Source organism: Gopherus flavomarginatus, chromosome 20 (genome assembly GCF_025201925.1).
Source record: "Gopherus flavomarginatus isolate rGopFla2 chromosome 20, rGopFla2.mat.asm, whole genome shotgun sequence".
NCBI lineage: Eukaryota > Metazoa > Chordata > Testudines > Testudinidae > Gopherus > Gopherus flavomarginatus.
The window spans coordinates 4,716,168-4,725,163 of record NC_066636.1 but is presented as its reverse complement, the minus strand read 5'-3'; the positions used below and the strand labels follow the sequence as shown (position 1 = coordinate 4,725,163).

The 8,996-nt window shown below is 50.7% G+C and overlaps 2 protein-coding genes across 11 annotated transcripts in view; one reads left to right on the top strand and one right to left on the bottom strand.

The window, feature by feature from the left end:
- LOC127038425 (uncharacterized) overlaps positions 1 to 8,996 on the bottom strand; it is a 72,028-nt gene that overhangs the window by 37,567 nt on the left and 25,465 nt on the right. For 5 of the 10 annotated variants that reach the window (XR_007770632.1, XR_007770630.1, XR_007770629.1 and 2 more), the window contains one exon: positions 4,651 to 4,915. The exons of the other annotated variants lie outside the window; for them this stretch is intronic. Coding sequence is in view for 1 of the 5 variants with exons in the window: in XM_050931025.1 (XP_050786982.1) it covers positions 4,674 to 4,915 (242 nt within the window). In the remaining 4 variants the exon portion in view is untranslated. Of the gene's footprint in view, positions 1 to 4,650; positions 4,916 to 8,996 lie in introns of those variants that run through there. 10 annotated transcript variants of the gene reach the window in all.
- LOC127038424 (uncharacterized) overlaps positions 1 to 8,996 on the top strand; it is a 49,964-nt gene that overhangs the window by 31,146 nt on the left and 9,822 nt on the right. The gene's annotated exons all lie outside the window — the stretch shown is intronic.

The following is an 8,996-nucleotide window of genomic DNA, read 5'->3' as shown; positions in this document are numbered from 1 at the left end:
CAAAAAGAACAGGAGTACTTGTGGCACCTTAGGATATGGCTACTTTTGGAATTTCAAAGCGCTGCCCCAGCAGCGCTGCGGGAGCGCTGCTGCGGGATCGCTTTGAAGTGTGAGTGTAGTCGGAGCAGCAGTGCTGGGAGAGAGCTCTCCCAGCGGTGCATGTAAACCACATCCCTTACAGGTGTAGCGTGCAGCGCTGGGAGCCGCGCTCCCAGCGCTGCTGCCCTGATTACACTGACGCTTTACAGCGCTGTATCTGACCTCATAGAGCGAGTCTCTCTGTGGGGCACTGGGGTCCTCTCTGCTGTCCCCTGGGGAAGGAGACACAATTATCCCCTTTCACTGTTTATTTTCCTTCTTTAAACATTTCCCCCCACATCGATCGTTTCCCCCTTCTGGCAACCGCCCCTCCCCCCCCCCCCGCCCCCAGAAGCAGGCCGCTTCCGCCAATCCTCACACACTCAGTGCAGGGCTCAATCCCTCCAGCAGGGGGTGGAGTGACACACACACAGTGCAGGGCTCAGCCCCTCCAGCAGGGGGTGGAGTGACACACACACACACACAGAGTGCAGGGCTCAGCCCCTCCAGCAGGGGGTGGAGTGACACACACACACACACACACAGTGCAGGGCTCAGCCCCTCCAGCAGGGGGTGGAGTGACACACACACACACACACACACACACACAGTGCAGGGCTCAGCCCCTCCAGCAGGGGGTGTCAAGGACACACACACAGTGCAAGGCTCACCCCTCCAGCAGGGGGTGGAGTGACACACAGTGCAGGGCTCAGCCCCTCCAGCAAGGGGTGGAGTCTCTCTCTCTCTCTCTCTCTCTCTCTCACACACACACACACACACACACACACACACACACACACACAGAGCAGTGGGTTGATTTTTTTCATGCACCCACACTCCAGGTTTTCCATGATGCAGCCAAAGCCCCCCCCCCCTTTTCTGCCCCTCTCCCAATTCCCACCCCGGGGGGTCCCTTACCCTGCAGACTCCCCCCCAGTTCTTTCCGTTGGTGGATTCTCCTGGCCAGACAATAAACCCCGAGGTTGCTCAGGAGGAAGAGCAGCAGGACACCTGCTCCGAAGCCTGCCATGTTGGCTCATGATGGGAAATCATCCAAGCTGGCCCTAGGGAGATGTGTGTGTCCCTGCCGCCCCCTGCTGGTGGGGCTGAGCCCTGCTCTGTGTGTGTGTGACACTGTGTTTGTATCAGTGTTGGTGTGTTGCTGGGCTAACCGGTAGGAAATGCGTTTGCAGGACCTTGTATCCTGCAGCAGGTGACACACACACACACAAACAAACCACAGCTACCACACAGACCTCCACAACTCCACAGAGCCAGACAGTCACACATGCTGATGCACAAAGGGACTCACACAATCCCAGACACACACACACGACACACTTGGGGCACACACTAGCGGTTGTCGCTGCTACAGGCAGAGGGCAGCAGAGCCTGCAGGCACACAGACACACACGATTGCAAACATACACAAACACTGCACCACTCCAGCCACACACTAGCACAACGCCGTCCAGGACCGCCTACTGAAGGCCATCGCCCCCCACCTGGGAGAGATCGCTGTCAACCACACCATCCCCGACACCGACAGCCCACTGCGCCCGGATATCGTCGTCACAGACAGGGATCAGAAAACGATCATCCTCGTCGACGTGACTATCCTGTTCGAGAACAGGACCCCGGCCTTCCGCGAAGCCCGAGCCCGCAAACTTGAAAAATACGCTCCCTTGGCAGACACCCTGCGGACAAAGGGCTACAAGGTCTACACCGATGCTCTGACTGTTGGGGCCCTGGGTGCCTGGGACCCCTGTAATGAACGCGTACTTCGCACCTGTGGGGTGGGCCGTCGCTACACGCAGCTCATGCGACACCTAATGGTCTTGAACACTATTCGATGGTCTAGAGACATTTACACAGAGCACATCACCGGCCACCGCCAATACCAAGTGTCAGCCGGTGTGACTTGGTGAACCCATGAGGGGGAGGAAACTTGTGGACCTTCCCTGCTGGACTTTATCCCCTGAGCCCTGAACCACCGAACCAAACTCCACCATGTGAGGGTCATCCTATGCCCATTACCCAGCCCGCTTATCTTTACCCATGACTGTCTGTAACTTGTATGTATGAGTGATGTACCCACACTGCTTCCTGACTGTATCTTGATCTCACCCACCGTACACCCCGCACTGGGGACATGGCAGACTGTATGGGTACGTCTACACTACAGGGTAATTTCAAATTAACATAAACAGGTTTTATAAAACAGATATTATAATGTCAATTGTATGCGGCCACACTAAGCACATTAATTCGGCGGTGTGCATCCATGGTCTGAGGCTAGCATCGATTCCAGGAGCGTTGCACTGTGGGTAGCTATTCTGTAGCTATCCCATAGTTCCCACAGTCTCCCCTGCCCCTTGGAATTCTGGGTTGAGATCCCAGTGCCTGATGGGGCAAAAATCATTGTCGTGGGTGGTTCTGGGTACAGCCTCACCCCTCCCTTCCTGAAAGCAACAGACAACCATTTCGCGCCTTTTTTCCTGGGTGAACTGAGAGCAAACGCCATACCACAACAAGCATAGACCCTGCTCAGATCAATAGCGCAATCGCGGACGTTGTAAACACCTTGCGCATTCTCGTTCAGTCTATAGTGAACCATGAACTGCAAAGGCAGGAGAGGAGGAGGCAGCTACGGCAGAGCGGCGACGAGAGTGATGAGGACATGGACACTGAATTCTCCCTAACCGCGGGCCCCCGCGCTTTGGAACTCCTGCTGGTAATGGGGGAGGTTCTACCCATTGAACGCCAATTTTGGGCCCAGGAAACAAGCACAGACTGGTGGGACCCCATAATTTTGCAGGTGTGGGACGATTCGCAGTGGCTGCGAAACTTTCGCATGCGTAAGAGCACTTTCTTTGAACTTTGTGACTTTTTTCCCCTGCCCTGAAATGCCAGAATACCAAGATGAGAGCAGCCTTCACAGTGGAGAAGCGAGTGGCAATAGCCCTCTGGAAGCTTGCAACGCCAGACAGCTACTGGTCAGTCGGGAATCAATTTGGAGTGGGAAAATCTACTGTGGGGGCTGCTGTGCTGCAGGTAGCCAAAGCAATCATTAAGCTGCTGCTACGAAAGATTGTGACTCTGGGAAACGTGCAGGTCATAGTGGATGGCTTTGCTGCAATGGGATTCCCTAACTGTGGGTGGGTGATAGATGGAACCCATATCCCTATCTTGGCATTGGAGTACATAAACCGCAAGGGGTACTTTTCAACAGTGCTGCAAGCACTGGTGGATCACAAGGGACGTTTCACCAACATCCACGTGGGATGGCCAGGAAGGGTTCATGATGCTCGCATCTTCAGAAGCACTTCTCTGTTTAAACGGCTGCAGCAAGGGACTTACTTCCTGGACCACAAAATTACAGTTGGGGATGTTGAAATGCCTGTAGTTATCCTGGGGGACCCAGCCTACCCCTTGATGCCATGGCTCATGAAGACATACACAGGCAGCCTGAACAGTGGTCAGGAGCTGTTCAACTAGCACTGTGGTTTGAGCACTGGCCTGCTAAACCCAGGGTTGTAAGTTCAATCCTTGAGGGGGCCATTTGGGGATTGGTCCTACTTTGAGCAGTGGGTTGGACTAGATGATCTCCTGAGGTCCCTTCCAGCCATAATAATCTATGATACTACAGGCTGCGCAAGTGCAGGATGGCAGTAGAATGTGCATTTGGCCATTTAAAGGCTCGCTGGTGAACGTTGCTCAGACGTCAGCCAAACCAGTGTCCCCTTTGTTATTGCTGTGTGCTCCACAATCTCTGCAAGAGTAAGGGGGAGACCTTTATGGCAGGGTGGGAGGCTGAGGCAAATCACCTGGCCGCTGATTATGCGCAGCCAGACACCAGGGCGATTAGAAGAGCTCACTAGGAAGCAGTGCACATCAGAGAAACCTTGAAAACGAGTTTCATCACGGGCCAGGGTACGGTGTGACTGCTGTGTTTGTTTCCCCTTCATGAACCTCCCACCCTTTATTGACTCCTCCTGTAAGCAGCCCACCCTCCCCCTTCGATTACAGCTTTCTTATGGAAATAAAGTCACTATCATTTAAAAAGCATGTATTGTTTATTAAAAGTCATTCCCTGTAAGCAACCCACCCTCCCCCTTCGATTACAGCTTGTTTATGGAAATAAAGTCACTATCGTTTAAAAAGCATGTATTCTTTATTAAAAGTCATTCCCTGTAAGCAACCCACCCTCCCCCTTCGTTTAAAAAGCATGTAATTATAAAAAGAGGAAGAGAATTAACAAGGTATCCCGGGATTGGTTTGGGAGGAGGATAGGAGGGAAGGAAAAGGCCATTAAGCACATCTCAATGTAATGACAGCCTTTTGGTTGGGCTGTCCACGGGGGTGGAGTGGGCTGGTGCACAAAGCCTTCCCCCACGCGTTCTTACACGTCTGGGTGAGGAAGACATGGAACATGGTGAGTACTGAGGGTGGTTAAACATGGGCTGCAGCGGCACTCTGTGACCCCGCTGCTCCTCCTGAAGATCCACCAGACGTCGGAGGATGTCAGTTTGATCACGCAGCAGCTCCAGCGTTGCATCCCACCACTGCTGATCTTCCTGTCTACACCTCTCATCTCAAGCGTCTCTCCTATCCTCACGTTCGTCCCTCCTATCCTCATGTTTGTCCCTCCTGTCCTCACGTTCACTGGCATCTTTCCTGTACTTTGCTACCACGTCCTTCCACTCCCTCAGATGAGCTCTTTCATTGCGGGTTACTGCCATGATTTCAGAGAACATTTCATCTCGTGTCCTCTTCTTCCTCCGCCTTATCTGAGCTAGCCTTCGGGATGGAGTAGGGAGGCTTGAAAAATGTGCAGCTGCATGAGTGGGGGAAAATAGGGAGATTTAAAAAGATACATTTTACAGAACAATGGTTATACTCTTTCACAGTGAACAACACTATTCACCTTACATAGCACGTGTGATTTCAGTAGAAGGTCGCATTTGGAATCTTTTAATATTGAGTGCCTGCGGCTCTGGTGTTACAGATCAACACAGACGCAGATCCGGGCATCACAATTCAGCTTGCATGCTGTCATGGTAAGGCATATAAGGCACATAGGTTCTCCCTTTGCTGCTTCTTTCCTGTTAACAAGGAGCAGCAGACAACAACCCCTCCCCTCCCCAATCCAATTCTCTAGAATTGCTTTACCCCTCCCCCCACCATATGGCTGGTATCATGGAAGATCACTGCTAATCACCCCCCCTTTCTCCTCCCACCCCCCCGCGTGGCTGGTAGCTGTGAAGATTCCTACCGGCCAAACGCTAAAAAGCTCAGCGCTATCCTTCCTCCCCTCCCCCATCTCTCTGTCCCCTTACTTAAATTCCTTAATTTCAACCAGGTTACCATGAACGATATCACTCTGCTGAGGATAACAGAGCTGTCATAAACAGATAGCTAAGGGTTAATGTCTCTTTCACCTGAAGCACTTGACCAGAGGACCAATCAGGAAACCGGATTTTTTTCAACTTTGGGTGGAGGGATTTGAGTGTCTGAGTCTTTTGTCGTCTGCCTGCTTTCTCTGAGCTTTGGAGAAGTAGTTCTACTTTCTAATCTTCTGTTTCTAAGTGTAAGGACAAAGAGATCAGATAGTAAGTTCTATGGTTTCTTTTCTTTGGTATTTGCATGAATATAAGTGCTGGAGTGCTTTGATTTGTATTCTTTTTGAATAAGGCTGTTTATTCAATATTCTTTTAAGCAATTGACCCTGTATTGTATCATCTTAATACAGAGAGACATTTGGATGTATTTTTCTTTCTTTTTATATAAAGCTTTCTTTTAAGACCTGTTGGAGTTTTTCTTTACTTCAGGGAAATTGAGTCTGTACTCACCAGGGAATTGGTGGGAGGAAGAAGTCAAGGGGAGATCTGTGTGTTGGATTGCTAGCCTGATTTTGCATTCCCTCTGGGGGAATAGGAAAGTACTTTTTGTTTTCAGGATTGGGAACAGAGAGGGGGAGTCTCTCTGTGTAGTTTCACAGAGCTTGTGTCTGTGTATCTCTCCAGGAGCACCTGGAGGGGGGAAGGGAAAAAGGATTATTTCCCTTTGTTGTGAGACTCAAGGGATTTGGGTCTTGGGGTCCCCAGGGAAGGTTTTTCAGAGGGACCAGAGTGCCCCAAAACACTCTAATTTTTTGGGTGGTGGCAGCAGGTACCAGGTCCAAGCAGGTAACTAAGCTTGGAGGTTTTCATGCTAACCCCCATATTTTGGACGCTAAGGTCCAAATGTGGGACTAAGGTTATTACATGGTGGCAGTGAGTGGGATATAGACAGAATCCAGAAGCCAGTAGGAATATTATATTTTTCTTTTCTCTGCTAAGGGCTTTTTAGCAGAGAGAAACAGTTGGTTTTAAAAGGGAACCAGAGAGAATTTTTTTTTCTGCTCTCTCTGGCAGTTTGTGGCTTGCATGTTAAGCGAGAAGCCATTAAGAGACTGTTGAGGGTCTTTTGTCATGCAATAGCCCTCCCATTAGGAGGCAAGTACCAGCACTTATATGCATGCAAATAAAGTGGTTTTTCTGGTTTCCCTTCATTGAACATTAGCTAGAGAGAGAAAAGGAAAAAAGCACTGTTGCTAGGCAGACTCCAGGAGGCAACAGAACCTGCAGTTCAGAAGATAAACACCGGAGGGCACCCCAACACAAGAAAACAGGAACCATGACTTCTAAGGCAAAAATTGACGCCGAAGGACAAATCAAAGAAGCTGAACACAGGCGACAACTGGAAATAAAACAAAAAGAGATGGAGATGAAAGAAAGAGAAGAACAGATCAAAGAGGCAGCCTACCAAAGAGAACAGGCAGCCAAAGAGGCAGCCAAGGAGGCAGCACACAAAAGAAAACTAGAAGAAGAAGAGGTGGCCTACCGAAGGAAACAAGCAGAAGAAGAGTTGGCCCACCGCCGAGAAATGGAAAAGCACCAAAAAAAAAATGGAAAAACAACAAAAAGAGAATGAAGAGAAGGAAAAACAGAGAAAACATGAACTGGAGTTGGCAAAAGCTGGGCTGCCTGTGCCAGCCAACCCTAACAACCCGGCGCCCATTATTGCTCCACAGCACAGGAAATTTCCCACCTACAAGGCAGGTGATGACACCGAGGCCTTCTTGGAAAATTTTGAAAGAGCCTGTCTTGGGTACAGCATTCCCGAAGACCAGTACATGGTAGAATTGAGGTCACAGCTCAGTGGACCTTTAGCAGAGGTGGCAGCTGAAATGCCTAAGCTGCAAATGAATGACTATAAACTTTTTCAAACCAAGGCCAGATACCGAATGGGGATAACCCCAGATCATGCCCGTCGGCGCTTCAGAACCCAAAAGTGGAAACCAGAGGTGTCATTTCCCAAACACGCCTACTACATTACAAAAAACTATGAGGCCTGGATAACAGGAAACAACATTCAAACCTTGGAAGAACTGAACCTCCTCATACAAATGGAGCAGTTCTTGGATGGTGTTCCTGAAGACATCACACGGTACATACAAGATGGAAATCCCAAAGATATCGCTGAGGCGGGGGAGATTGGAGCCAAATGGATGGAACTGGCAGAAAGCAAGAAAGCTACTGTCAAGGGGAACGATTACCCCAGGGGGCACACAGACCATAAACCCTACAACCGAGGAAAGCCAAAGACCCCACATACCACCCAAGTAAAGCCACAGATACCCTACCCTTCAACCTCACCAGTCTCCAGTAACTCACCTCGGCCCAGTGACCCATCAGATGGAAGATGCTTTAAGTGTAATGAACTGGGACATATCAAGGCCAACTGTCCCAAGAACACCATGCGAGTGCAATTCATTACACCACCATCACACCAAAGATCCCCAGGCCCGGATGCCTCTCAAATACCTTTGGAGCGAAGGGAAAATTTGAGAGTGGGCGGAAAGAAGGTTACTGCGTGGAGAGACACGGGGGCACAAGTGTCAGCTATCCACGAATCCTTCGTTGACCCCAAATTCATCAACCCAAAGGCCAAAGTTACAATTTACCCCTTCATGTCACAAGCTGTAGACTTGCCTACAGCTCAACTGCCTGTCCAGTACAAAGGCTGGTCAGGAATGTGGACTTTTGCAGTCTATGACAATTATCCTATCCCCATGCTACTGGGGGAAGACTTGGCCAACCAGGTGAGGCGGGCCAAGAGAGTGGGAATGGTTACACGTAGCCAAACCAGGCAAGCTTCCAGACCCATTCCTGATCCTGAGCCGTCCACAGAGGCCCCGTCTGTGTTACCAGAGACCCAGACAGAGGTAGTGGACCCGGATTCCATGCCTACCACTGAAACAGCCACAGCATCTCCAGTCCCAGGCCCGGAACTGGAACAGCAACCAGCACCAGCAAGTGCAACTACATCTTCAAACTCAAAGCCAGAGGGCGCCAGCGAGCCAGAACTGGCAGAAGCAACAGACAGCCATACCCAAAAGGCTCAGCCAGAGCCTAAAATACCCTCAGGTGCACCAGCGGAGAGCGGTTCACCAGCAACGGAAACAACCCCATCACCTACATCGCTTCCAGAGGGACCAAGCCCAAGTCCACAGTCTGAGGAAGAACTGGTGACCCCAGCCTCAAGGGAACAGTTCCAGGCTGAGCAGGAAGCGGATGACAGCCTTCAGAAAGCTTGGGCGGCGGCACGGAGCACCCCACCGCCTCTCAGCTCTTCTAATCGATCCCGGTTTGTTATAGACCAAGGACTTTTATACAAGGAAATTCTTTCTGGTGGACACCGGGAAGAATGGCAGCCGCAAAAACAGTTGGTGGTTCCAACTAAGTACCGGGGGAAGCTCTTAAGCTTAGCCCATGATCATCCCAGTGGCCATGCTGGGGTGAACAGAACCAAGGACCGGTTGGGGAAGTCCTTCCACTGGGAGGGGATGGGCAAGGACGTTGCCAAGTATGTCC